This window comes from Rattus norvegicus, chromosome 18, assembly GCF_036323735.1.
Source record: "Rattus norvegicus strain BN/NHsdMcwi chromosome 18, GRCr8, whole genome shotgun sequence".
In the NCBI taxonomy this organism is placed as follows: domain Eukaryota; kingdom Metazoa; phylum Chordata; class Mammalia; order Rodentia; family Muridae; genus Rattus; species Rattus norvegicus.
Window position 1 is genome coordinate 78212143 of NC_086036.1, and position 27907 is coordinate 78240049.

The window sequence follows — 27907 nt, forward strand, 5'->3', positions numbered from 1 at the left end:
ACTTCAAGTGTCAATTTTTTGTACCATGACTGTGCTTTTTGAATATGAAGGATTATTTAAATGAATAGCCTTCATAGCAAAAAAAAAAAAAAAAGTCCCTCGGTGTTTGCATGTGTGGTCCTTATGGTCTCGTTATTATTAGCGTTTTAATTAGCATATGAAATAGGGTTATGGCATTTCCGTACAGAGTTTGTGTTGATGCTCCCCTGTGCCTCCCGCAGCTTGTTCCAAGCATAACCAAAGGTGCTTTCCTCTGGGAAGCTCCCTGCCCAGGACACAGCAAGGGTCAAGCCTTGGTGTCCAAGCCTCTTTGATTGTGGGTCCTTGGTTGTTTAGCATTGGTGAAGGAGGCTTAACTCACTCTACACCTGGCTATAAATCACAATCCCCAGAGAAGCTGCCAGGGGCAGTTACTGCCCTGGGATGTCAGGAGCATCTGTTCTATTTGTAGTTTGATGTTTGTAGAGGGGGGGGGGCAGGGCTTGCTTTCCTATACTACAGAGGTCCTTAAGAATGTTGCAAAGAATAGAGTCCAAAGGCTAGCGTCACTTGTGATGAAAGCCTGCACCCTTGATGTTATTCTAAGATAGGCATCTAACATGCATGCAGGGTGCTTGGGTAGCAGTACAAGTGCCAGCACCTGCCACTTAGAGATGCAGCTGTGTCACCTGTGTGGAAAAGGGTCCCCAAATAGAACCTGGGAGACTCTGAACCCCCTCCCTTACCCTGCAATGTAAGGTCATGTTGTCTCCTGCATCCTCCCTCCCCGGGGCACGTGGTACCTCCGTGCCATGCAGAGTCACCACCCCCAGCTCCCAGAATGCAGGGACAACACCCAGCCTTTGTGCGTTTTCCAGGCTGACATTCAAAGGCAGCACATGAAGAATGCCCTGAGAAGGCATATTCTTCTGAGACCCGTGGTGAAAAGTCCATTAACAGAGAGCATTCTCCTTTGTCCTGGGAGGAAAGGGGGGCTGTGCTGTGGGGAGGCTGTGCTCTGGCCTCTCAGGAACAGGGTTCAGGCCTTCCGAGGCTGTGAGGAGGTGGCTTTGAGGAAAAGAACAAAGACACCTGCTCTGACCCCGTCACCTTGCACCAGTGCCAGGCCCAGTCCTAGGGTAGTCCCCAGGCCTGCAAGCCATTATCTCAGAACACAAACCATAGAAAGGTTCCTCTTCCCACCAAGAGCAAGTAGCATCTCACTGGGGACCTAAGCTGATCTTGTAGTGTCACACAGGTGCCACAAGAAGGCATCTTCCATTCTCCCGGGAGGGGAGCTCTATACCTGCATTTTTTTTTCTTCTTTTTGGAGCTGAGGACCAAACCCAGGACCTTGAGCTTACTAGGCAAGCGCTCTACCACTGAGCTAAATCCCCAACCCCCATACCTGCATTTTAAATCTCTATTTATTTTACCTGAAATCTTCATTTCTAACCTGTTATAGCAGGCACCTCAATCAGTGTTCAGATGACTGCTCTGCCTCTAATTTTGACAGGATGAGATTAAGATGTTTCCCGCCACTAAGTACTGAATGTGGCAAACCCTTTAAATTAGCTAGAACGTCTTTTTTTTCCCCCGGATACTTCTCATGGCATCCTAAGCTTTATCAGATGTATCTCTTCTCTACAATACATTTAGTCTTCACTGAAGGTTGCAGATAGACTCGCCATCCATCCCGTGGAAAGGGGACATTAGAGGCCACATGAAGGACACAGCGGAAGTGCCCAAGTAATACTCCCAGGGTTCCAGTGCAGTGCCACCATCAGAGAAAGAAGTTTTGGTCATTACCTTCTGCTAACGGAGAGCTCAGGGGTCCAGGCAGAAGCAAAGAGAACGGGGACCCACATACCACTCTGCCTCTAATCCATTTGGCCAGAGTTTCCCAGAGACTCTCTGGAGAAAGTCAGCCTTGCGATGGGCACACTGACATCTGCGTCTGGGTCCTAGTTCACGCTTTTGAGACTTTTCGTATGAACCGCGTTGTAGAATACCCTTGCTTGGTCAGTTACTGGTCCCTGGTATCTAACCGTGCCTTTCTGCTGCCCCGGTTGGTCGGCACAGCCCTCCGCTGATACTTAAGTAGGAATGTGATGGGCGTTGTAAGCGTGGGAAACTATGTAAATTGTGTTTGTATTTAATGATGATCCCCTTAGGTGGTTGTACTGCAGTTTGATCATGTTGTAAACTCCCGCATAAGATAAATGTATATCTGCTTTTGTACGCTCATTAAATATTTTAACAGACCAAAGATGGTGTACTAATTGCACGTGGACTTTTTAAGTTGTATTTTTATTTCCTTAATGGCTCTGTGAGACTGGCTTTTCCATGGCTTTGAGAAACACCTACAGGTAAGTCTGGGCACTTAAGCTCTCGCCACCTCTGAAAACAGCACAGCCCCGAGTCCTCTGTCTCCACCACAGACTCGGGGTGGTCTCTCAGCATGGTGGCGCGGCATCTCACTCTTCCCCTTCCCACAGGCCCCTGTGTTTCTTGCAGTGCTCAAGGAGTGTCCAAGGAGTTGTCCTGGGTTGGTTCCTTAGTGTCCACACAGCGGAAGTGCCCAAGTAATACTCCCAGGGTTCCAGTGCAGTGCCACCATCAGAGAAAGAGGTTTTGGTCATTACCTTCTGCTAACGGGGTGTGTGGACACAAAGGAACCAACCCAGGGCACCCAGCAAACAGCTACTGAGTACCTCACTTTTCTGTTGCTGTGATGAAGTGTCCTTAGTAAAGCAACTTAAGGAAGGAAGAGTTGCTTCAGCTCACGCTTCCACCAAATAGCACACCGTGGCAGCAGGAGCCTGCGGCAGACAGAATCAGAGACTTCTTTGTATTCAGTCCAGAACACCAGCCCAGCAAACCTCTGTAGGGTGGGTCTTAACACCTCAATTAATCCTATCAAGATAGTCCCTTATAAACCCAGAGGCGTGTCTCTTTGGTGATTCTAGATTGTGTCTGGCTGGCAGTGTTAGCCATCACACGCACCATGGCCGCCCTCCTGGGCTCCCCAGGGAGGGTGTGTTCATAGGGTGACAAGGTTCCTTCCTCTGGACTGGGAGGGAGGTAGGCTCCTCTTCGGGTGATGCTGGAGGAACCTAGAAGGCCGACAAGTGAGAGATAAAAGCAAAGACCCAGTGAATTCGAATGTGGCCTGTGTGGCATCTCCTCCTGCTTTTAAACCCACTCCACTTTAAGGGATTTATTTCCTAATCATTAGGACTCCTTTCCAGGGAGGTGGGGATGGGAGAGATCAGCCAGCTGGTGACGAGAAGCTCTGACTGGTTGATGAAAAGTACAGCTTGACATCTGAAGGAACAGATCATTGTAGGGAAAATAATCCCTCTTGGAAGTCATGCTGCAAGCCACTGAGATGCCAAGACACTGGCTCAGGACTTAAGAACGACTGGACACGGCCATCGAACCATGGCTTAATATTTTATCTTGAGGTCGCTTTGTTTCTCTGTTGGGTCTTTTGCCACACTCTCTATTTTTGCTTGCTTGTTTGTTTATGAATAGAAAAGGCAGAGGGAGACTGAGGTGTCCCTAGGGCACCCCTAAATGTGGCTCAATGCCTGTGTATCTCCCTAAAGGGTGTTCTTGCCCCGCCCCTGTCACCCCTTCCAACCTGCAGGTCGGCCTTAGCCTTGGAAGCAGCTGCTTCTCAGTCAGTCGAAGCCATTTTACTTCTGTCACCTTGACATGAAGCATAGACCCTTATGAACCTGCATGGCCAGGAGAAGGCTCACCATTGTTATCGGACCCTGTGTGGGAGTGGTGACGTCAGGGTACAGATAAGCACACTTCTGTAAGTGTCGCTAGGTCATACTTTCTTACAGCCATGCTCTGTTGCTCCTTCAACCTCTGTGTAGCCCAGGTTTGCTCAGTCACTCTCCCTGGCTCAGTCAAGGGGTCCCTCTTCATGGGGACAGCCGAGTCTGCCCAGGAGGTTTACTATAACTCAGTTACTCACTCTCTCAGCTCTAGGTGCAGGAGATTTAAGTCGCCAGGACTTCTTGCTAGTATAGAAGCTGCCTCTCTTGTATGGTGAGGACTCTTGTTTGTGAGACAGCAGGTCACCTGAGCGCAGGTCACCTCTGCCCTTCCACTCCCGCCCCTGCTGTGTTGACTTTCAGTGGGACTTGTAGATGGACGAGTGAGTCACGCTATAGTCACCTTGCACGACACCCTGCCCATGGTTAAGGAGACCACTTATCTGCAACAGAGCGAGAGTCTGGAACCTTGTGGAGGAATGGTCTCTCTTGGCTGATCACTATGAACTCCCCTGTTCTTCTCTCTCCCCTCCCCCCACCCCATTCTCTCCCACTCCCCGTCTTTCACTCCCTGCTTCTCTCCTGATTGTTTCGATGTGAACAGTCAAAAAGAGACACCTCCTTTGGGCCATTTGTCCGGACGCTCTGATTCTGTTCTCTTGAGGCTTACTCGAACGTCCTTGACGTCTACACGCCCTCTCATAGCTTACAGGATACTCTAAATCAGGAGTAAATGCCACACCACGAGAAGTGTAAGAGGTACAGTCGAGGCTAACACAACCCGTGCCGGGGGAATAAGCAAGCCTATGCGTATGGAGCCCTGAGTTGAGTTCACCAACGAGAAAGAATATGGGCTAGAAAATCTCACTCCGTGTGACCTCAGGAGGGACCCTGAGTACTGCAGCTCCTGAAATCATTTCCCTGAACTCTAGAAGCCTTGAGAAGGTGAGTGTGCCACCTACCGCTGATTCCTACCTGAAACCCAGCGGCACAAATGCCACCACATTTGCCAGTAAGGAAAAGGCCTGCAAATGAAAGCCATTCGATTGCAGTTCCACAGCAGGTTTCCAAAATCCTCCACGGCACCACACAAGAAAGCATTCCTTTGCCTGCTGGGGGTCGGCTACACGGACCCTAGAGATTTGCAGAGGACTGTGGGGCTCTGCAGGCAGTGCCCACGCAGGACTTACCCGGCCCACTCTGTCCTCCTCGGCAGGTACCCTGGCTAAAGCAGAGCCGGAGCCCTCTGCCTTCTCATGCCCGCAGCCGTCCCGGGCTGTGCCACATGTACAAGGTAAGTTGCAGCTGCTGACCCACCAGCCAAGGGTCACCTGTGTGTGGAAATGCTCTCAGCTCTGTGAACAGGTCTTTGAGAGGGTCACACAGATTAGGACAGGCGGCTCCTTCAGGGGTTCACTGCGTCCCAGGGATCTAGGTTTGCAGCGCATCTGTGAGTCCAACCCGAGATAGGAAAGAAGGCCCTGAACGAACAGAACAAAGAAATTTCAAAACAAAACCCACGTAGGAGGTGGCGAGCCTGTCTGTGGTGTAAAAGTCTCGAAGGAAAGGGCAGAGCTGTCAGGTCACCATAATGGGGACACACTGTGGATATGTGGCGGGGGCTTCTGTAGTGCCACACATGTTGGAAAGCCACCAAGAGGAAAGGCCAGGAAGGACCAGCCTCACGAGGGCCCTGCCTGCCCTGGTTCCCTACCTACTTCCAAAGCAAGCTCTTCCTGATGTCAAGCACTCCAAATGTCAGCCTAGTTTAACTCAAATGGCAAGTGTCCTTAAGTCCAGTCCCCAGACATCTGTCCCTCTAAGTGTGTCATAGATAGCATGGTTGGGACCTGCCCTCACTCCTGAGGATAGAAACCACCACGTTACTGTGGATGAAGCCGGGGAGAACATAGACAAGACGGGCATCCTTCAGTCAAGCGCAGTTGGGACTGGTCCTCATGCAGATTGTGTCTCTCAGTGACCTTGTCACACAGAGGCGATCACCATAGGAATGGTGATCCCTGTCTTTTTTTCAAAGACAGACAGCGAAAGGCTGAAAACTAAGAGGTAGACCATTCTTGTGGTTCATGGAGCATCTATCAGGAAGAAGAAGGCCCAGGGATCAGGTGACCATACAATTCTCCTGCAAGGCATTAAGAGTGAGCCAGTGAACGAGCTCATAGCAATCAAGGCTGGTAGCAGGAAGGAAGCCCATAACCATGGACTTCCTGGGTCAGATGCTTCACAATGGGACTGTGTAGAAGCTTGTATAGGAAGTCTGCCTGAGGTAGGTGATCTGAGAAGCATTCCCACTGGCCAGTCTGGGGCCAGGGCTGAGAAGGCAGCAGAGGAAAGCAAGTTTAGACTAGCCCGGGGCCTTGGCAGATGTGACTCCAGACATGGGCAGTACTGGGAGCCCTGGGGCCACTGCGATGCCTCTCAAAGGACATGACTACTGGAAACCCCATGCAGGGTATCTGGTGTGGCAGTGTTGCTCCGTTTTACCTGTACCTAGCTGCAAGGACTGTTGCAACTCTAAAAGCACATCGCTTCCCACGAGTACCTTCTGAGGGTGCCCTCTGCCTCCAGCATTCTACTTTTCTGGGACCCGCTGGGTCCTGCATCCACTGGGTTTTCCCGAAGCAGGAAAGGTCTTGGACTGCAGCACCTGCCCACCAAGTGCCTGGCCCCACTGCCTCAGGACTTACTGTGCTGCTATTGCAACAGACGTGAGTCCTGTAACAATGGCCGGTGCTTCACCTAAGGGGAGTAAGAAGCGTGTGGTAGCCAGGGCTAGAGGTCTGAACCAAACCATAGAGCACTGGATTCGTCTTGAATGATGCCAGCACCCCCTAACCCTCCCTCCCCCGCCCCAGACTTGGGACACTCTGCTACAGAGAGTAGACCCTATGCGTGGAGAACGGAGATTCTGACTGGAACCCTAGGGGTTCCCCACAGCACGAAACTATCAACAGAATATTTGCTTTTTCTACTTTAAAATTTAGAGGAAAGAAGCCAGCCCCTCCCATTCTCTACATCTTCATCCCAAACGCATATATTTTGAATTTTCTGTGTATATATTCTAATGGCTTGAAATGAAAGGGCTTGTCAAGGAGATAAAGCCATTGATTGGAAGCCACAGCCTGCATAGCAATTTAACATTAGGACATCCTAAATGTTAGGACAATGTTTCTCAACAGTGGGTTGCAACCCCTTTGGAAGGGCCGTGACCTTTCCACAGGGGTCATATATCCAATGTCCTGCATATCAGATATTTACATTGTGATTCATAACAATAACAAAATTTCAGTTATGAAGTAGCAACAGAAATAACTTTATGGCTAGGGGTCAGCACAGCATGAGGAGCTGTTAGAAGGTCGCAGCATTAGGATGGTTGAGAGCTACTGTGTCAGGACCTGGAAACTCTCCCCCAGGACGCTGAAGTGTGCTACGGGTCCCAGGGTGACATCCTTTGCAGGTATTCTTTGCGAGTTCCATTTTGGTTCAGACAGGGTTTGAACTACTGGCTCGAGCACACATTAGGACCAAAGGAAAACAGGCAGTGGTTATTAGGTGCCGTGAGTAATGTTTGCTTGTCTACTGTGAGGGAAAACAGATATAAGACACTGTCTTTTGTCTCTGAGTTGAAACTCAGAGGACACTGTGACCACTGACAAGCTGGCTCTGAGTGGCCCAGCACGCTCCTTCCTCTCTCTTTAGCCCTGGAACATGCTACTGACTGTGCTCAAAAAGCACCTCTCTCTCCGTGTCTGTAGAGAGGCAGGTATCCATGCATGTCACTCTATTATGTGTTCCTTTCCCCGCCTTCTTCTCCCCCTTCCTCCTCCTCCTCCTCTTCCTCCTTCTCCTCCACTTCCTCTTCCTTCTCCCCCTCCTCTTTCTCTTCCTCCCCTCCCCCTCCTCTTCCTCCTCCTCCTTCTCTTCCTCCTCCTGCTTCTCTTCCCCCCTCTCCCTCCCCCTCTTCCCCCTCTTCCCCTCCCCCTCCCCTCCTCTTCCTCCTCCTCCTTCTCTTCCTCCTCCTGCTTCTCTTCCCCCCTCTCCCTCCCCCTCTTCCCCCTCTTCTCCTCCCCCTCCCCCTCCTTCTCCTCCTCCTCCCTGTTTGCTAAAACCCCTGCAGGTTCTATAACAAAGACCTGCCCTCTGTGAAGGAGCTCACACAAAGAAAGAATTGGTCCAGCACTGCTAACAGCCTCCTCAAGCACCAGGCTGCCCTCTAAGCATCCATCTGTTCCAAGAGGTCCAGCAATTTTCTCCGGGCTGGTCATTCTCATTCTTTGGAGCCTGAGGGGCAAGAGGGAAGGAGCAGGAGACAAACAGAAGAGCGTTTGGAAACAAAAAAGGCAAAGTCCCAGAGTGGGAAAAGGTGCAGAGCTCAGGGTGAAGAGCAGCTCCCCAGAAATGCACAGACTGGTCCCAGGTATCTCGTATGGGCAGCCCTCCTGCCGCTTCCTGCAGAGTGGGTGGCTAGGCTCAAGCCTGGCATGGGCTGGCAGTGGGCAGGCAGCATGCTGTGCTGAAGGGAACATGAGGAACAAAGCTAGGAGCTAAGGAGACTTTGTCTAAAAGGATAGCCCCTCGATTCCCGGGTGTGTGGCTTGTCAGGAACCCTGAGGGAGCATTGGGCAGGAATGGCCACCTCCACTGTCCACACCACGACGTCCTTTGTCTCTGCTTCCTTTGGAAGTCTTCTCAGCTCCTTGCCAGGCTGGCAGGGTGCCCCATCCCCACTGTGAACAACCCCAGAGGGTTCCCAAAGGGCCCACACTACATCAGACGCATCGGCTCTGGGGTTCTGGACTCTTCTGTCACCAAGTGAGAGGCAAAGACCTGAGGGTTAGGTCTCATCCTACCACTCTGCCATGGAGTGTCCCAGGGCTGTCCCTTCTCTGAGCTAGACTTGTTGATTTGTGAAGCAGTTGTGACCAGAGGCCTGTTAGCTATCCAGAGAGAGCTTCATGCTAATCAAGCAAGGAATATGTGTGTGCTTGGAGCAGACATCCTGGTGTGACCTGGGCCGTCTCATCTCTGTGTAGTTCATTTCTAACCTGCTCTAGAAACACCCAAGCAGCCCCAGAGTGCAGTGCTTAACTTGAAGGGCCCAGAGGCTCGAGCCACCTACCCCTGAGCTGCTATGGCCAGGGCAGTTTTGTTTCTGATCTGGAGTTTCAGTTTCCTTGGTTGTTAAATGAGAGGTCAGTTAAGCAAAAGACACAACAAACATTGCCCACCCTGTCTCCTGCCTTCAGAGAGGTTCCTGCCAGGTGAGATAACACCTCTGGACCCTTCCCTCTGGAAGGCAGAGCCTCAGCAGGTGCTTGGTTCCTTAGCTTGTCCACCCACCAGCACTGTAGCTTGCAGAGTCTGGGCGCTGTCCACACAGGAGGATTACTCACAGGTAGTGCTGGGTGCTGCCTTTGATGAATCCAGTTTCCTCATGGTTGTTCCAGGCTTGGCTCTGGGTAGATCTGGATGGGTTTTGCAGCTGCTTGTGGTGTCTCTCTAGGTAAGGGGGAAATCACAGGTTCAAGACCAGCTGGGGCTGCATAGCATGACCCTATCTATCCCCAAAGAAAAACGGCGCATATCATCAATGTTTGTGCTCTATGCTGTTTCCCGTGACATCTGTTTGCTATTTACATAAACTATTACACTTTGGACATACTAAAATCAATGGATACTTGGAAGCAGTAAAGAAAGGTAATATTAAGACCAATACCCACCCCACCTCCCACCATGTTTACAAGGAAACAGGGACAAAGCCTCAGGAACTAAAGGATGCTGGTTGAAGATGCCACCAAGCTGCTGGCCTGCAGATGCCACAGGGCCCTTTGCTCACCTTGGTCACTGCCCTTCTGGGACCCACTGTCCAGGAGAGATCTGGAAACAGGCATCAGCACTGGACCCTCCGAAGCCAGGAAAACCCAGGCCTGGAGAGCATCCACTTAACACTGGAAGTGCTTGGCATTGTCTGGGTAGCATATTCTCTCTCTCTCTCTCTCTCTCTCTCTCTCTCTCTCTCTCTCTCCCTTCCTCCCTCCCTCCCTCCCTCTCTTCCTCTCTCTCTCCCTCCCTCCCTCCCTTAGTCCCTCTCTCTCTCTCTCTCTCTCTCTCTCTCTCTCTCTCTCTCTCTTTCTCTCTCTGGTCAAAAGCTCTTTCAAGTGCACATCCAAGGAAGTGAGAAATCCAGAAGATTCTGAAGTTAACCCTTACACTGCCAAAGAAGGAGGGGGTGCTAAGTAGCCAGAGGGAGAAGCCAAGGATTTTTTGTCCTTGTGTCCTGGACCAGCATGAAGGAGCTGGTGCCCCTCCCCCCAACACTGCAACAGTATCAGAGCAGCTCTCCCTTCACAGGTAAAACTGTAGGTCAAACGCTTAGGAACCCAACACTGGGATGTGCGGCAAAGCACCCTCCTCCCACCAAGGACACAGGAAGGACGCCTGTGGTCCCAGGCTGTCTCCAAAGCAGATGCCAGCCCTGCCTTGCTGTGTCTGATGGCAACAGTGAATTTAGGGGGCAACTTGAAGTCTCCACGTATCCACACCTGTCCAGAACGTGGGAAAAGCCACGAGGATGCTGCCTAGCTTGCCATGAAGAAAGGGGCTTTCTCTCTCTCATTGCTCGTCGGCATCGGTGAGTGGCTGTGACGCGTCCATGTTCTGTCCCACCGACACTCTGGGCTCGGCAAAGAATTAAAACACGGGGAGACTGCGCATCACCCCTGGCCCCAGAATTTAAAATAGACGGGTTTTGCTAGGGAAAAGAGAGAGAGATTGCACCCTCTCCTGAGATTATTAGGAACAGTTTGATCACAAATGGTATCATAGCTTCTTCTGTGGATGGAAACCAAGCCAGAAGTGGGACAGCCAGTGCTAAGAGGGACACATGCTGAAATATCCTGAAATAATCACACAGCACCTGGGGGCAGGGCAGGGTACAGAAGTGAGAAAGGTGGCCTCCGCTGTGGACATGCCATCCTGAGCCCATTGTCAAACGTGTTGGTTGCCTGTGGTGCTCGTTTCAGCCAGGGCCCCTCACTGAAATGGTTCACAGATAGATTGGCTGTTGACCCAGCCACCGCCTCGCAAGCGGGAAACAGGTGTGATAATGACTATGGAAGAGCAAGCTAGCCATGGCCTCCTCCCTCTGGCGACAGTGTTAATGAGGAGAGCTGTTCACAAGATTCCCAAGGCATGGAGAATGTGAAGAGGCAACAGAGGCCAGTCCTGCCAGAGAGAGGATCTGCGGGTGTCAGACTGCGGGAGTGAAGACGCCAGGAGACATATACCCCTCCCCCCCTCTCACCTGCACAGAGGAAAACACATTGTATCAAATCTAAACTCACTCTGTGGGCTGTTCTGAAAAACAGTGCTATCTCAAAGCCGGAACTGCCGCCCACACACACAGGGCAGCAGCCCCTGAGTTCAACTCACTCCAGCTTGCACTAGTGAGAATGCCGGGCTGCAGTGTCCTGACGCCACCCTGTGGCTAAGATGTTTGCAACAGTCCGGGATGCTAGGTTGTGCTGTGAAGGGACAGGGTAACAGAGCGCTTGCCCAGCATGTGTGGGACCAGGCTCAAAATTAAACCTGAAGGAACGCATAACAAAAGATAACTTGGTTTGCTTGAATAGACCGTTCCTCACTGCTGGTCTTGAGGCCTAGTGTTTTCTTTGATAGAAATTGACAGGATCCTGCATTTTAATTCTATGAAAATGAGTGATAAGGTCATGATGGGAAAGTCTGTCTTTAACCTTACTTCATTTTCAAATGCATAATAAGGAACTGATTTCCCAAGCCCATGTACAATATTCAGTTCCTTTCCTCAGATATAAACAACTTCTTTCTGGCCCATTTCAGAACCTAATATAAGGCTGCAAACTTTGAAGTAAATGGGCGCAACCCATGATTTTAAACTTGGCTCTTCTCCCACATCTTAAGACCTGCCGTGTAACAGACCAACAGCCTCCTGTATCTGTCACTAATCACGTGATGCTCTTCCGGCCCCATCTACCTGGTTCACTGTGGTCATCTCCAGCACTGGGCCTGGACTACCCCAGGAGGGGAGGTCCTGAACTCCTTTGCGTCTTAGTTCTGCCCTACAAATGAAGCCAAAGAAGACAGTAGACATGGGTGATGGGCTTGGATTCAGGTCAGTGAGGGGACATAGCATCTCCTGCTTAAAAGTAAGTCAACTTTATCTTTTCACTGTTTACACAAATCTTCTTAGAGACAGGAGAAAGAAGAAAGTGTCACCCTAATTCCTGGGGAATGCTGGTCTGGCTTCCAGGCAAGGGGGATCCTTCTCAGGCCAGAAATAAAGTAAGAAATGGAATCTTTTTATTTTGCTTAGCCATAAAACCCCAGGCCCCACTTCCTTGTGAAATGGCTATTCTTAAAGTTCATGAGCTGTTAAGTTGCAAAAGGTGAAGATGCGTCTCGGGCTGTTCTTAGGAAGCAGACTCTCTTCGGCAGAACAAGCAGACACCCAGTCTGATGACCCCTGACCTCTGATAGAACTTTCAAGCTTAGCCATCCCCAATTTTCCAACCTACAAGAGGTTAGAAAACACAGGAAAACCCCGTTCGGGACCTCTGCAGAGTGTGTGAGCGCCCCCTGCTGGTGGTTTCCCGCTGGCACAGTTTCCCCCGCGAAGGAAAATGGAAATTTTTCAAAAATAACACAGACAGGCTAATGCAGAAAGCGTGGCTCTTAGGCACCAATAACCTGGTTGGCTAGGTTTCTCTTCCACAGTTCTAGAATGAGTCATCGTAATTTTACTTTATGTCCCCTCAAAAGTTTGTTGTTATCTTTACTAATAAAGCTGTATTGACACAACATGAGGTTCCTGATGTAACGCTAAGAAAAAAAAATAGGCAAAGAGAAGGCTGTGTAGACCGATCTCCTTTAAAGCCCTTTGCAGCCCTGTCTGTCCCATGGCAGAGGGGTCACGTATGTAACGCCTTCTTGGAACTTCTTCTAAACAATAGAACCTTTTTCTTTTTTCTCTTTTTTTTTGGGGGGGGGGTTCTTTTTTTTTTTTTTTTTTTTCGGAGCTGGGGACCGAACCCAGGGCCTTGCGCTTCCTAGGTAAGCACTCTACCACTGAGCTAAATCCCCAGCCCCTGCCTTTTTCTTTTTTAAAAACAAGATTATATTTGCAGACCCTCACCTGTACCAAACGCTCAGCTCTGAACACAAGCCATGGGGTTCACTGACCAGGCCTTGGCATCAGGGGGAGCCAGGTGGCAAGACCACCAACCCACTCAGATTCCAGGAATCATTAGCAGGCCTTGACTCTGTGGCCCTTTTGCTGGCCCAGAACTGGCATTGTTACAATGGCTGTTAGTAACCTACAAGGGAGATGCTCTGTGCGGACAGACTGGGCATAGACAGACTGCACTCTTGGGGGACAACAATAAAACCTCCACTGTGGGCTCTTCTCCTAACCTTATGAGCACAGGGGTATAGCTAATAAAAAGCTAAGCAGTGACAGTCCTTCCTCCCAAAGACACCAGCTCACAGGACCTTACCCAACACTGGTGTCCTCTGGCAGACACTCAGAAGATCTGGACCATCCATCCCTATATGGAATGTTGAGTACACCACTGTAACTAACTAAGTGAGAGTGGAAGCGAGGCTCGGGCCGCCTTCCCATGAAGGTTCTGGTGGGAAAAACTCACAAAATCATGTAATGGTTCCAGTGCATGCTGTGCAGTAATAAACCACATTAAATAAGCTTGTTTTACAAACTAATATAAAACAACGTAGGCTCGCTTTGTGTCGAGTCCTACGTGTATTAACCGATTTATAAACGTGTATGACTACTACCACCAACATATATCGACCTAAGACCGCCCTTTGTGTGCACAGCTCCCCCTTTCTTTCATCTCCTAACTACAGCCACCCCTGCTGTAGTCTGCCTTCCCATAGCATAGGCCTTTCAAGGATATCACATAAAAAAAATGGTACATGTGAAATCCTTTTGAGTGGCGTCTTCCATGCAGCATGACGCAGACGTGTCTTACTACATCTGCAGCGCGTTCATTCTGTTGCTAAGTCGTATCCCGTTGACTGAGCGTGTCAGAGCATGTTGGTTCTCGTGACGAGGAGCATTTGAGTTTCTTGTAGTTTGCAGGGATTAATACGTTCTACAAACCTTCAAGTGCAGGCCTCGAGCGGGCGTTAAGTTTTTCATTTAAGATTTAAATTACTTTCCTTCAAAGGATAAGTACTCAATATATTCACGCAAAAGTTATTTTCAAAAACGTAGCATTTCTCTTTTGTTCTTCAAAGCATGAAATGGGACTTCAGGGCCATTCCATAAACACATAATCGGTGTTGTAAGAAACTGCCAAGTTGTTTTTCCCAGTGGCTGCATTATTTTGTATCCCCACTGCAACGCATGGGAGAGTTCCAGTTGCCCCTGTCCTAGCCTACACTTGTTATTATCATATTTTTTCTTAGCTATCTGAGTAGGCGGGTAATAGCATCACATTATGGCTCCTGTTTGTGTGGCCTTCATGGCTGTTGGTATTGAGCAGCTGTTGTGCTGACTTTGTCCCCACACATCGTCAACGAAACGTTTGTCCAAGTGTTTTATCCAATTTTGATAATCAATTTGCTTTCTTACTTCTGAGTTTTGAAGGTTTAGGGTTTTTTTTTTTTTAACATATTTTGACTCTTTTTTTTTCTTATGTGATTTGCAAATATTTTCTCCCAGTCCACAACTTGTCCGTTCATGCCCCTAACAGTGTTTCTTGCAGTGTTGAGCTTCAATGGGGTCTGATTTACTGTTGCAGGCTGACGGGATGTGCCTAGAAGAATAGTCTCCTGGTACCCACATTAGCCAGAGGGCTCTCCAAGGTGATGCTCCGTACTGTGGCATTGCCAAGAGGCAGCTGATAAGGAGACGGCAGACTTATGTCTCTGGAGACCGCAGAGGAGTCCGGGAAGGTCTGGTTCCTCACAGCAGCTTAGGCAGAGCCGTTCTGTAGCCACAGCATGCGTTCAGGCCACTGGGCATGCGTGAAGTGAAAGGGCGTGGCCCTTAAGAGTTCTTCAGGATGCGAGGAGGAAGAATGAATGGGAGGGGAGAGGAAGAAAGGGAAGCCACTTAGAAAGTCCCGGATGGAGTGGGGCTGGGGATGCAGAGCTTGGCTGGAAGCGTGAGTAGATTTGGAATGTGGTCCCTGCGCGATCGAGAGAGGAGGAGGAGGAGGGCAAGAACTACGTCAAAGGTCTGCAATGTCGGACCCCGGTGAACAGCATGGGGGGGGGGGGTGGGGAGAGATCAAACCCGCAGCTAGGATCACTTCCAACTACTAACACAGGCTCTGTCTGGTGCTTTCTATGTGAGGGGACGGAGTAAACATTTGTCCACAGCCTCGGGACCTACAACGCAAAGGGTAAAGCCATGTTACTGTTTAGTTCATCGCGAGGATTGCGATGTAACTGACCCGGAGGGAGGCTGAGTGCTAGGCAAATGAAATGAAAATGGCAGGGATCAGTGTCGCCCAGGAGGACTGGGGGGATGAACAAAGAAATGCGGGGTGTTTTAGACCAGCATTGTGACCTAAGACACATTGCATTTGTCCATATACATTGGCTGCATGCCACATAGAGTGAACGATGATATATCCAGATGATGATGATGGTGATGATGGTGATGATGGTGATGATGATGGTGGTGGTGGTGGTGGTGATGATGGTGACAATGATGATGTTAATGCCCCGATCTTTTTCTATCACTTGGAACAAGCAAATCACAATGCCGATGGCACCTGTGCCACTCTAGTTCTCATCACGGAGCCACACCCATCGCACACACCCTCCCGGCTTTCGAGAGAGCCCTTGCCTTTCTTGTGGCAAACTCCCCAGAGGGCTCTCCCAACCCGAACATGGAGAGACAGGATGCTTCAAGTGACTGGATTGCCATCCCAGTCACATGGCTGTGACCCCTGCGGAGGACTATGTATATCACTTCTGTGGTCCTTGTGGTTGTTTGACTGAGGCTTCTCTGAGCACAGGGGTGATTCGGAGTGTGTGCTGGGAACAGCAGAGGGAGAGATGAGGAAACTCATGCAGTCTCCTCCAGAATTCCCTGTCTGTTGCTCTCTGAATACAGTGATGTTGTGAGGTCCCTTCACAGTGTCTTCTCAAGGATTCTAACAAACTGTTAGATGTACACAGTTTCTGTGGTGCTGTGCTCATCCCCTGTGTCGAGCACAGGTACAGAGCGACAGCCAGGAGGACAGCATCAGGAGAAAGCAGAGCCTTCTCAGTCTCTCCTGAAAGCTTGCGCTCACTTGGGATAAGTCACTGGCCATGTGCTTGCTAGAATATCTTATTGGTTACATTCACTGGCCTAGAACCCTCTGGTTCTGTGGGTTATGAATTCTCCTCGGCCCAGGTGGACACTCACTGCAGGTGTAACACCATCTGACTCAAGATGGGAAAGTGATAGTACTATATCGGCAGACTCAGAACCCCGGTGACATGAGGCAAAGAGGCTAGCTCATGATGCTGCAACCCCAAAGCTAATGAATAGACTCCCTCTGCCTGTCGTGGCTTCAGAAATAGAGTAGCCACCCGGCAAACTGCAGTGACACATCAAGCATGCTCCTCCAGGCCCCGTGCCTGACTCAGGGGTCTGCTGCCACACCAGCAGCTCCCCAGTCCCCAGGAAGCACGGAGTAGAGACCTTCCTCAGAAGGACAGACCTGGCTCACCTACCTAGAACTCTCCATCCTCAGCTGCATGCTTCTCTCTTTCAGGACTCACACACAAGAACTACCCACTACGGCTCCCTGCCCCAGAAGTCGCAGAGGACCCAAGATGAAAACCCAGTAGTCCACTTCTTCAAGAACATTGTAAGTGACGTGCACAAGGGGAACCAAGAAATCATCAAGGGGAAGGCTGCAGATCCAAGCGAGGTCTTATCTCACACCTAGCCTCCTTGGATCCTTCTCAGGGTGCTGCTGATGGCCTGAGGAACACCACCCTCAAAGGATTTAATTTTCCTGAAACCAGACAGCTAGCAGATGCTTAATTAAAAATATAGACTTTGTAACCCTGAGAAATGAAAATGGCAGGGATCAGCATTGCCCAGGAGGTATGAACAAAGAAATGCAGGGCATTTTAGACCAGCATTGTGACATAAGACACATTGCATTTGTCCATATACATAGGATGCATGCCATATAGAGTGAACGCTGATATATCCAGATGATGATGATGGTGATGATGATGATGGTGATGGTGGTGGTGGTGGTGATGATGGTGGTGGTGACAATGGTGTTAATGCCCCCAATCTTTGTCTGTCACTTGGAACAAGCAAATCACATTAATGCCAATGCTAAACAGCAGAAGCTGAGCAGATGTGTGGGAATGCCCTACGGGTGTAGGGGAAATGCATGATTTCATTACAACTTCTGTATACAGCGGAAAACTCTTCCACAAAATAAATGTCCTAGTTACCTCTCTATTGTCATGATAAGACAGCATGAGCAAGGCCACATACAGAGAAGAAAGAGGTTATTTGGAGGTCATGGTTCAGAGGATGAGTCAATGGCCATCATGGTGAGGGGGTGTGGATAGTGCTGGGGCAGTAGCTGAGAAATCACATCTTCAGACATAACCATGAGGTAGACATAGGAGGGGACATAGAGGTAGATACACAGATAGATGATTGTTAGATGGATAGATAGATGTGATAAATAAATGATAGAGAGATAATAGATACATAAATAGGTATATAGATACAAAGATAAACAATAGATAGATACATAGATAAACAATAGATAGATACATAGATAGATAATAGACAGACAGACAGAGCCCACCTGAGTGGCACACCTCTTCCAATAAGGCCACACCTCCTAATAGTTCCGCCAACTGGCCACTAAACATTAACATATATGAGCCTTTGGGGGCCACTCTCATCCAAACAACCATAAGAAAATTGTTTTTTCTTAAAACTAATGGTGAGGAGCTGGAGTGATCGCTCGGCCATTAAGAGAGCATACTACGTGTCTTAGACCTTCTATTGCTGTGGTGAGACACCATGACCAAAGGCGACTTGAGGGGAAAAGGACTTCTGTCCTTTCCTTGTCACAGTCCCTCATTGAAGGAACTCAGAGCATGAACCCAGAGGCAGAAACTGAAGCAGAAGCCATGAGCAGAGGCTGCTGACTGACTTGGTCCTCATGCTTTCTTAAATACCCCAGAACCACCCCTCAGGGATGGTCCCACCCACAATGGCCTGGGCCCTCTCTGAGCAATCATTAGTTCAGAAAACACACTAGAGATCTGTATGCAAATCTTACGGAGACGTCTTCTCAGATAAAATTCCCCTTTCTCAAATGATTCTGTCCTGTGTCAGGTTGACATAAAGCCAGCCAGCACACGGCTCTTGCAAAGGATCAGAGTTCAGTTCCCATCACTCATGTGGGTGGCTCATAACTGGCTATCGCTATAGCTTCGGCCCCTGCTGGCCTCCATGGTCTCCTGCTCTCACAGGCCCACACAGAGACGTTTCTCTCTGAATGGGGCATCAAGCTGAAACTGAGCGTCAATAGATGCACGATTTCCAGCCCCAGGAAGGGCAGGATATGGAGACATGTACTAGTTTCTGACCCCTGATGGACTGGAGTCATGTCTGTGGACATGAACTAATAGGACCCTCTGGGAGGGCGTGGGGCTTCCTGCGGGGAAGTGAGTCACTGCAGCCCCCACCTCTCTGTCTTCCAGGTGACACCTCGTACACCCCCTCCATCCCAAGGAAAGGTAAGTTAGCCTGAGATGTTTCGATTCACTGAGAGTCCGTTCACATGATTACCTTGAAATCCCAGGCTGTGTTCCAAACGGAACTGGGCTCAAGGCTCCCTGAATCCACCCAAGCCTGGCTCCCAGAGGCTCCCAGCCACCGGGACAGAGCTGCAGTGGGTCTCCAGCTATGCACCCATGACCAGTGTATCCAAGCAGTGTCCCCCTGAGCTGGGATCCACACCCTGGCCTTGGAGCTTCGAGTGGGTCGAATGCAGTCCCTGAACATGGTGCATTTGGGGGGACCTGACCCTCTTGGGGGGAGGAACGCCATGTGGTCATTCCTGTTGGTTTCAGGACTTTGTCCCGGGCGACCACCACGTCACTGTTTCTGTCGTCACTGTTTCTTTCTCTTCCTCACAGGGGAGAGGCCTGTCCCTCAGCAGATTTAGCTGGGTAGGTGATGACTGCGTTTCCTCTGCTTCCTCACCCTCTGCAGCCTGCGCGGGGCCCACTGACTTCTAAGTTCTTTCAGTCGCTTAACACTTGCCCTTCCTGTCCTATGCAGCCCAGCTTGCCTGCCGTGCTTGGCAGGCTGTTATCTATTCCAGGGCACGAGGGAAGCCTTTCCGTGCCGATCGCGGCCAGGCTGAACCATGGGCACTGCAGAGCCCTGTACCTCCTCCCCACAAGCTGAGCTTCTTTCTAATAACCCCTCTCCCTGTTAATCCAGGAGATCGGGGCTTTCGTTTGTGTGTTGGTGGCATCTAACACTGAGCCCCTAAACCACCGAGAAAGACTCCTTAGGGGTTTTAAGTTTGTAGACACAAGATCAAAGTTTCAACGATGGTTTTAATTGGTTGAACAGCTTGGCTTCTAAACATTAGCAAGTTTTGATGTCTACGGCCAATTTAAAATGCTTACTGATACATCCTAACCAAGTATATTGACCCCAGCTGCTGGCAGATGCTAGACACAGTTCTTTCTTTTCCTTGTTAAATAGTTGAAATTTTCATAGCTTCATAGTTGCACAAACACCAGCCTGTTAGCCGGAGGTGGGGCAGGGTGAGAGGTCACCTATTTGTGGACAATGTGGTACAGAGTCCATCTGTGCCAGCCAAACAGCACACGAGAGAAGAGGAGAGAGGAGGGGGGAGGGGGGAGAAGGGGGAGGGGACAGTAGAAACAACAATAGGAAGAAGACAGGGTCAAGCATGGGGCACTCAGTTGCAATGCCAGTACTCAGTAGGCAGAGGCAGGGGGATTGCTGAAAGAGCAAAGTGACCCCATACAGTGGGGGCCAGAGTTGCTCTGTCTCAAAAAGTAAAAATAAAATAGACAGAAGAAGAGGCAGAAGAGGAAGGACTGCTTGAAAGACAGAGGGAATTTCTGGAACTCCTGGATCATTCTAGAACTTCCTCTTGATGTAAATGTACCTGGTTTTTTTTTTTTCCCCCCTCACATGTCAAATCTTCAGGACTGGTGACAAGGTGTCTACCCATGTCTTTAACTTTCTGTGCCGGCAGGGACAAGGATGATATGAAGTACAACATCTGTTTTTACCCAGAATTCTTAGCTACTGCTGCGTATCTTAGACGTGGGTTGTCAGGGCACCATGCAAACACTGGATCTGAGGGAGTGGGAGAAGGAGAGGCCCTTTGGCCCACAGGCAAGCAGGCAAGGTCTTGGTGTCTTTCTCTTCGATCTCTGGTTTTGGTTTCGCAAGGGCCCCCTGGGGTCTCTCTTGGCCCCAAGTTCCTCTGGGTTTTCATCACCGCTTTGTAAGATGGCCTTGTCTGGAGTTTGAGAAACTCCTTCCTGCTCTCTCAGAACTCTGTTGTCCGTGTCTGGCGCTGCCTGTTTTCCAAGATGAAAGAGATCGGGAAAGTCCCGAGTTGTTGATCTGAAAGTTGAGCTGTTTGGGTCTCAGAAATTCTTGGTTTGGATGAAAAGTCATACTCTGGAACCCAGAGTCCAACCAGAGAAACCTGTTTCTGCCACTTAGCTACCCGTATGCTTGGTGCCACAGTCCCCAAATGCCACAACCCTTCCCTGAGGCAGCCAGGTATGTGGAAGTGCCTGGAATTGCCTTAATCCTGACCTCAGCACATCTTAGATTGCTTCTCAACATCTGTCTTGCCTAATGCACTGTGAGAATCAGCCCAGAATGCTGGGGGCACTAGGAGTGGCTCAGGCTGGTGGCTGGTCCTGATGCTGGAACTTAGCCATTCTTCTTGTCAAACCCAAGGCAAAGTCTTGTGCCCTGCCTTTAGGGCGGGGCTCTGTGAGGCGGACAGAGGCTTTCTGGTCAGCCTTCCGGACTGCACACTGAGGCTCAATGAACCTTACCCAGAATGCTGGTGTCATCACTCAGGGTTACTGAGGGCATCCTTTGTGGATAAGTCAGTGCTGTGCTGGGACCCAGAGAGTCTTACACGCCAGTCCTCACTGCTCATCACCCACAGAGCAAAGGACCGTGGACCAGTGGAGGCAGGAGGACAGGTGCCTGTGCTCCTTAGTGGCCAACTCTGTAAGGGCACTTATGACCCACCTCATTCTGTGAATGAGAGATCAGTACCAATTCTAGTGAACAGGAAACTGGGGCTCCCACACTGACCCAAGTCGCCCACCTAGAAAGAGAGAGGAGCTGTAACTGGGTTCAGCTTCCTGCACAGAATCAGCAGCCCAAGGTACCAGATATGAACTTGTATCTAGGTCACACCATGGCCACCACTGAGAGGCTGCCCTGGACCAGAGACTGGGAAATCTGTCTTTTACTTTAGGAAAGGTAAATTTTACAGAGTCCACAGCCGCCGCCACTTCCTCCTCCTCCTCCTCCTCTTCCTCCTCCTCCTCCTCCTCTTCCTCCTCTTCCTCTTCCTCCTCCTCCTCCTCCTCCTCTTCCTCCACCTCCTCCTCTTCCTCCACCTCCTCCTCCTCTTCCTCTTCCACCTCCTCCTCCTCTTCCTCTTCCTCCTCCTCCTCCTCTTCCTCCACCTCCTCCTCTTCCTCCTCCTCTTCTTCTTCTTCCACCTCCTCCTCTTCCTCCACCTCCTCCTCTTCCTCCACCTCCTCCTCTTCCTCCTCCTCTTCTTCCTCTTCCTTCTCCTCCTCCTCTTCCTCCTCCTCTTCCTCCTCCTCCTCCAAGGCACAGAACATGGGTAAGCAGAATTTGAGCTATGAAAGACCAGCAGAGAAAAACCTATGGACCAGGCAGAGGGCGACCCTCCTTTGGTGTGCTTCCTCTGCTGATGAGGGTGAAGGCCCTCAGTGGGAATCTGAGAGATGCTTACCTTTTTCTCACAAGGGTGCCCTGGCACGGAGCTCCACAACTGTCTGTAAAATTGGGCGCTTGTACCCCTGGCCCAGGCCCTTTCTTCTCCAGCAACACCCGCTGATGGACTTGGGGATGGGCATTTCTCCAGCCCCACCTCATCAGAGCTCCGTGCTGCTCTGGCTCCTGAGTGGTTCACCGGCGCCACCTCGTGGCAGCTCTGAGCAGACACTGAGCTCTGGTCTTTTCTTGCAGGGGGCCGAGGGGCAGAAGCCAGGATTTGGCTACGGAGGCAGAGCTTCCGACTATAAATCGGCTCACAAGGGATTCAAGGGGGCCTACGACGCCCAGGGCACGCTTTCCAAAATCTTTAAGCTGGTAATGTAACATTCCTACCACGGGGGAACGCCTGGGCACCTCTGCGGGAAGTGGGGGCCTGGAGCCATGCTCTCAGTTCACTGGGCCCCACTCCTCCAGGCGAAACCGTGTCTCCAGGGTAATGCCAGGGTCCGGAAAAGTGTTAGCAGAAAGACAGATTCCAGAGTTCCCAGCTGAGCTTACCCAAGGGTTCAGTGACCTCCTCCACCCACAACTCTCCCTCCCTCCCTCGCTCTTAGCCAACGCAGCTCTGCCTTCCTTCTGGGTATCTTAGGAAATTAATGTGAAGCCAAGAGTCTTTTCACAGGCATCCCCTGGCCCTCACTGTGAGACCACACTGTGTCTCCTCTCTCCCTAGAGATGAGAGTCAGGTAGACCACCGACCTGGGTCTCCTGCCCAGGGCCTAGGTGGGAATGCCTGGCACCTATACATGGGAGTAGCTTAGAGGAACCCCTGAGGGAGCCTCACTAAAATCAAGGGGACCCAGAAAAACCCAGAAAGGGGCCTGCAATTAGCTGCATGGGTGCTAGAATAATACAGACCCATGAGAGGTGTCAGGGTCATGTTGTTGTTAGTTGTTGTTGTTAGCTGAGTTGTCTTAGTCTCGAGAGACATTGTTTCCTTATCTGTGGTGTAAGGGGGTGATGTGCCCACTTATCTCACATCTGGTGAGGTGGCGATGAAGCTCACAGCCAGCGTGGAGCACAGTTCCAGCAGAAGCCAAATGGCAGCTTTATATAGCAATGCTGGCCTGCTGCAGAAAACCTCACAATGTAGGTACTGAAAACTAGAGTGTAGAGACCTGTGTCCTCTCCAGGGATCCCCAAAGGAAAGGTCTATCTTGAAGGAGCACAGGTAACCAGGTCAGGTTTTGACTCTGAACCAAGTCCCAGATTTCCCCTAATTAAAGCTCCCCTCTCGGCAATTCTACAGCACTCCACATAGATCCCCAATGGCCACGGTGATCACTGTCAGGACAGCCAGGACACTCTGGGCTGGGGTTGCCTTCCTGGGAGGAGGGGGCCTAGAGGCCTGGCAGGCAGGGCCGACCCCCTTCTAATCTGAGAAGCCAAGCCAGGTGCCCTGGAGCGTGGTTCTGGGGAAAACATTGAGTAAAAGAAAGAGACTACAGTGCCAAGTGCAGCATGGTGGGGAGTGGGACAGTCGTATCCCTACAGCAGAGATGTGACTCTGGCCTAAGATACAAAAGAGGAGCTAGCATACACATGTAGGAACAATACCAAGAGCAGAGGGACATACGGAGAAAACTTCAGAGAGTTCTAAGAGACAGAGACCAGCTGAGTCACCTTTGATGTGCTGGGCTAGGAGGAGAGAGGGAGCCAACCCCCAGAAAGAGAGTTTGACTCTGCCCCTGATCCTGGGGACCTGGCAGATGAGGCTTGCAGTCAGGTGTCAGGGTGACAGCCGTCTGACTGGCAGAGACCGAAAAGCAGCAACTGGGTTACAGAGTCTCTGAGCTAGAGGATACAGAGGAAACTTTTGTTTATAAAGGTCCAGGGATCTAGTGACATGGCTAATTCTCCAGTTATGAATCTACATCACAGAGCCCCTCGGCTGGAGAGAGGCAGGGTGAGACATAGCGATGTCGTTCCTGGCAGCTGTTGGAGGTGGCTACCATGATAACTTAAGGCTCTGGGGCATCTGTCATCCTTGGAGTCCATGGCTCCTGTGTCCTGGCTCTGTCTAAGAAGTCCCCTTGCTTCCCAGTGTGGGATCCAAAGCTATCTTTTTCGCTCACTCCATCTAAGCGAGGAGACCTGTGTCTGGTCTCTGGTGTCACAGATAACAACCGCACTCAGCCAGCTAAAACAACCTGGACCAGAGAGGCTTTTGTGAACCAGGGCCCACGGTGGTACCGTGGCATCACCACCCCCAGTTCTTGCTTCTCTCTTAGATGAAAGATTAATATCGCTGTAGGATGGTTTCCAGGCAGAGGTGGCTGGCGATTCAAGGAACGGCGTGAGACTCTGTGCTGTGCCGACTTCCACCTTGTAGCATCCACACCAGCTGTGTCATTCCCACAGACTGGCTTTGGGTGGTGGATGGGAGATGCTAGATTTCTGGTCCACCTCTCATGTTTTGCACCCGTGGGGGCTGCGTATTTGCAAAAAGGGATTCTCATACTTCTGATCCTTGTGCCTTTGTTTCTGATAAGAATGAGGAGAGGAGCTCCGTTCTGAAACTGTTTGTCAGGCCATGGCTGTCATTGGGATGTGCAAAGGTTTGGATCTGAGGCATAGGTTTCCTAAGAGAACCACTGCGTCGAGGTTTCATGGTTTGTGACTGCTTGGGTCTGTAACACAAGCTCATCGAGTTAATCCCCCAGCCTTCCACTGCATGGATTTACTAGTAGGGCGTGTCCACGGACATCAAACACAGAGAGCAGACGGGCGACACAGGCTTCTGCATCCTCGTGAAGCAGGTGTGTGAGCATCTGCTGAGCCCAGGTATGGCAGGCAGGGCATGTGGACTACACGCTGCAGTCTGCAGCGAGAGCCACACACCTAAGGAGAGTTGTTCAGGAAGAAAGCCTCGCGCCCTGGATGTGAGCAGAAAAGCAAGCGAGTGATCACCCACTTTCCGTGCCGGACAAAGTGTAGGCACCACCCAATTCCCAAGGTAGATCAAAGTAAGAATAAATTCTATCCCAGGCCTTCAAGTTAACACTCTTTGTGACCCACTGCCTAGGTTCTGAAGGCCGTAGGGGAGGGTGTAGGGGAGGGTGTGGAACCGTATTTTCTCCAGTGACCTCTGAATTCAGCCAGGGATCGCCCGTGCTCAATGACCTCACTGCCATCCTGGACTTGGCTTGCCTAGATCTCCTGCTCCAGTTGCTAGCAGCTGCTTGGCAACCACACCCACCTGGGAAGCCCCTCCCCCCCATCCTCTCTGCATAACTTCACCCTAGGCTCAGAAAGCCTTAGACACGCAGCGTGTGGCAGAACTAACCTGGCGTGTGAGGGTTAATTCTGCTCAGTGCCTCCACCCAAGGGACATGGCCCTTCCCTGAGGGAATATACACGGTAGTGGGTGGTGTCTACAGGATGCTCACGAGGTGGGACTGTCCCCACAGCTCCACTCGGGTGCCTATGTGTCTTGTGTGCTGGCATCGGGAGTGTGTGAGAGTCGAATTTCTCAAATAGGCTCAACACCTTCCCTGGGCTTCTTTTTGTAAATTGTTCTAAATTTCTGTGTAGATCAAGGAAGCCTTGATGATTTCCGGTGCATATATTAACAGCTATATAATTAAACCATGTTACATAAGGTGCCTCATGTGGGCTGACAGGCTGCGTGACCAGGCCAGAAGAGCTCAAAGGGCTCCCTGGCTCTTAACACCACTCTACCCAGACTGCTTTCTGCTTGTCTGCCCTTTTTTTTTTTTTTTTGTCTGTTTTGTTTGTTTTTTGGTGTTTTTTGTTTTTTAAACTCTTAACAGCCAGCTGTGAGGAAAGGGCTCTGATTTGCTAGTTCGGTGTGGCAATTAGCACCTGGCTAGGGAGAACCAGTGGTTCTCTGTGTCTTTGGGACGCACGTCTTATTTCCAGTTGGATAAAAGGAGCCTTTGCCTCTTGTAGTGTCCCCATGAGGTTGAAGGGCCTCGTGGAGACAAAGGTACCCATGCTTTCAGCAGGGAATGCTCATGTCACATCCTCAGGTACAAGTCCAAGCCAACCTGTACGTGGTGAGCACAGGCGTGCCATTATGGGACCTAAACCTGGCCAGATGGAGCAAGGGCACGCGAGACAAAAGGCGTAAGGGAAAACAGAGGCAACAGCGCCCACCCTGCTGGCTCTAGCCCTTGATCCCCTCTGCTGGCTGACCTTGGGCAAATGACTCAACTTCTCTGATCTTTGACAATCACATAAAATAATGGGTGTACTCAAGGTTGGCCGTGAATACAAGAAATCAGGCAGAAGGGCCTCTGCTCCAGGCAGGTGCTCAGCAAACTACTAGAAAGTGTCACTGGTGTGTCCACCATTAAGTTTCAAAAAAGAAGTCATCTGAGGCCTGGCTGGATTCCTGCATTCCAGCTCAGGTATATTGTGTTTTCTAGAACAGAGATTCTAGGACTTTCTAAGAACTCAGTGCTTTGCAGGACTCAGGCATTAGCTCTGCCCGCAATCCATGAGGGAAAAGCTGGGTCAGGCAAGGCAGATCTCCAGGTAAGGCCAGGGCCCGGTCCTGGAGAAGGACTTCACTTCAGAGGTTACTTCATAGCTAGACTTCAGTGACATTGTTGCAAGGCAGTCCCTCGAGGGGTTAACACAGCTGCATCCCCTGAGTTACAGCTCCAGTGTTCGTAAAGGCTTCACCTCAGCCTGAGTGGCTGGCCACTGTGTGGAAACTACTGGGCTTGTTCCGTACTCTGTGGCTGAGCTCGGGAGACATTGCACACTCATTCTCGGGAATATGACTGCCTCCTATTCTGCTGAGGAGTGTGTCGTACGTCGCCATCTCTGGACTCACAATCTGAATGCAATCTTTAGAAGATGTATGTAGAATCTTTAATACAAGACGGGAGACAGAAGCCCAGAAGGATCCAAACGATTAAAAAGAACAACACAGAAAGAAAAGGAGTGAAGTCCCCCAAGGTGTGTCTAGGAGGAGTGTGCCCGAGGTCTGCCTCCTTGGTTTCCTTGCCGCTGCTGTCCCTGTAGGCTGCGCGACCTCTCGAGCTGATTGGGCGCGCTTCATTTTTAATTTCAAACTTAGTGTCTAAAGAGCCATCAATTCAGGGGTTCAAAAGCCTTGTCGTGCCCGCATTCACACACTCCCGTGTGTTGCTAGTGTCTTTTGGCCACAGAGGCAACAGTGTACTGGCAGGGTGCTTTCCCTGTGCCTGGGGCAGCTCTTACACTCATCGGCACCGAAGCCACTTTCTTGAACACCCTGTGGACAGTGGTCCCAGTCCCAACTTACACTGTCCTCAATCTCATAACTGAGAAAATAAGAAACAGCTTGTTTGGAGCAAAATAACAAAGCTATAGCGTTCTCCCTGCAAAGGCAATGCTGTGGGCGCCTTAGACGGACTCACGCCCTGTGGCTCAGGGTCAAGGGGCTTTGCCTTAAACTACAAACTCCAGTCAGGGCTTTCTGAAGGAGGGTCTGAGAGATCGACCGACTATAATTCTGTGTCCTGGGATACCACTTCCGGCCCGAACGGCTTGTGATTGGACAACCACAGAACCAGCGCTGTGGAGGGAAAGTGTCATCCTGCAGCCACGCAGGCTCAGTGCCTAACTCCTGTCTTTTCCTTTTCCCAGGGAGGAAGAGACAGCCGCTCTGGATCTCCCATGGCAAGACGCTGAGAGCCTCCCTGCTCAGCCTTCCCGAATCCTGCCCTCGGCTTCTTAATATAACTGCCTTAAACGTTTAATTCTACTTGCACCAAATAGCTAGTTAGAGCAGACCCTCTCTTAATCCCGTGGGGCTGTGAACGCGGCGGGGCCAGGCCCACGGCACCCTGACTGGCTAAAACTGTTTGTCCCTTTTTATTTGAAGATTGAGTTTCCTCGGGGTCTTCTCTGCCCCGACTTGCTCCCCGTGTACCTTGGTCGACTCCGGAGGTTCAGGTGCACGGACACCCTTTCAAGTTCACCCCTACTCCATCCTCAGACTTTCTTTTCACGGCGAGGCGCACCCCTCCAGCTTCCGTGGGCACTGCGGATAGACAGGCAC

General features: G+C 50.6%; 1 protein-coding gene and 1 long non-coding RNA gene across 19 annotated transcripts in view; one reads left to right on the forward strand and one right to left on the reverse strand.

Moving 5' to 3' along the window:
- The window catches only part of Mbp (myelin basic protein), a 110523-nt gene that overhangs the window by 81491 nt on the left and 1125 nt on the right, over positions 1-27907 (forward strand). For 3 of the 14 annotated variants that reach the window (XM_006254997.5, XM_039096569.2, NM_001025291.1), the window contains 6 exons: positions 4987-5064; positions 16565-16660; positions 18540-18575; positions 18978-19010; positions 22084-22206; positions 27493-27907. The exon at positions 27493-27907 is cut by the window's right edge. In XM_006254997.5, the coding sequence (XP_006255059.1) occupies positions 4987-5064; positions 16565-16660; positions 18540-18575; positions 18978-19010; positions 22084-22206; positions 27493-27537 (411 nt within the window). In that variant the 3' untranslated portion in view covers positions 27538-27907. The remainder of the gene's footprint in view (positions 1-4986; positions 5065-16564; positions 16661-18539; positions 18576-18977; positions 19011-22083; positions 22207-27492) is intronic. The other 11 variants (XM_063277090.1, NM_001025292.1, XM_017600846.3 and 8 more) reach the window with 7 other exon arrangements.
- On the reverse strand, positions 2271-22017 carry LOC108348833 (uncharacterized). 5 transcript variants are annotated; one of them, XR_010059930.1, is made up of 5 exons: positions 21848-22017; positions 9185-9290; positions 4961-5251; positions 2986-3095; positions 2271-2801 (listed from the first exon to the last, which is right to left on the reverse strand). It is a non-coding gene; the product is annotated as an uncharacterized LOC108348833 (long non-coding RNA). The 5 variants fall into 5 exon arrangements; XR_010059932.1 differs by having other exon boundaries at positions 3971-5251; XR_010059929.1 differs by having other exon boundaries at positions 2271-3095.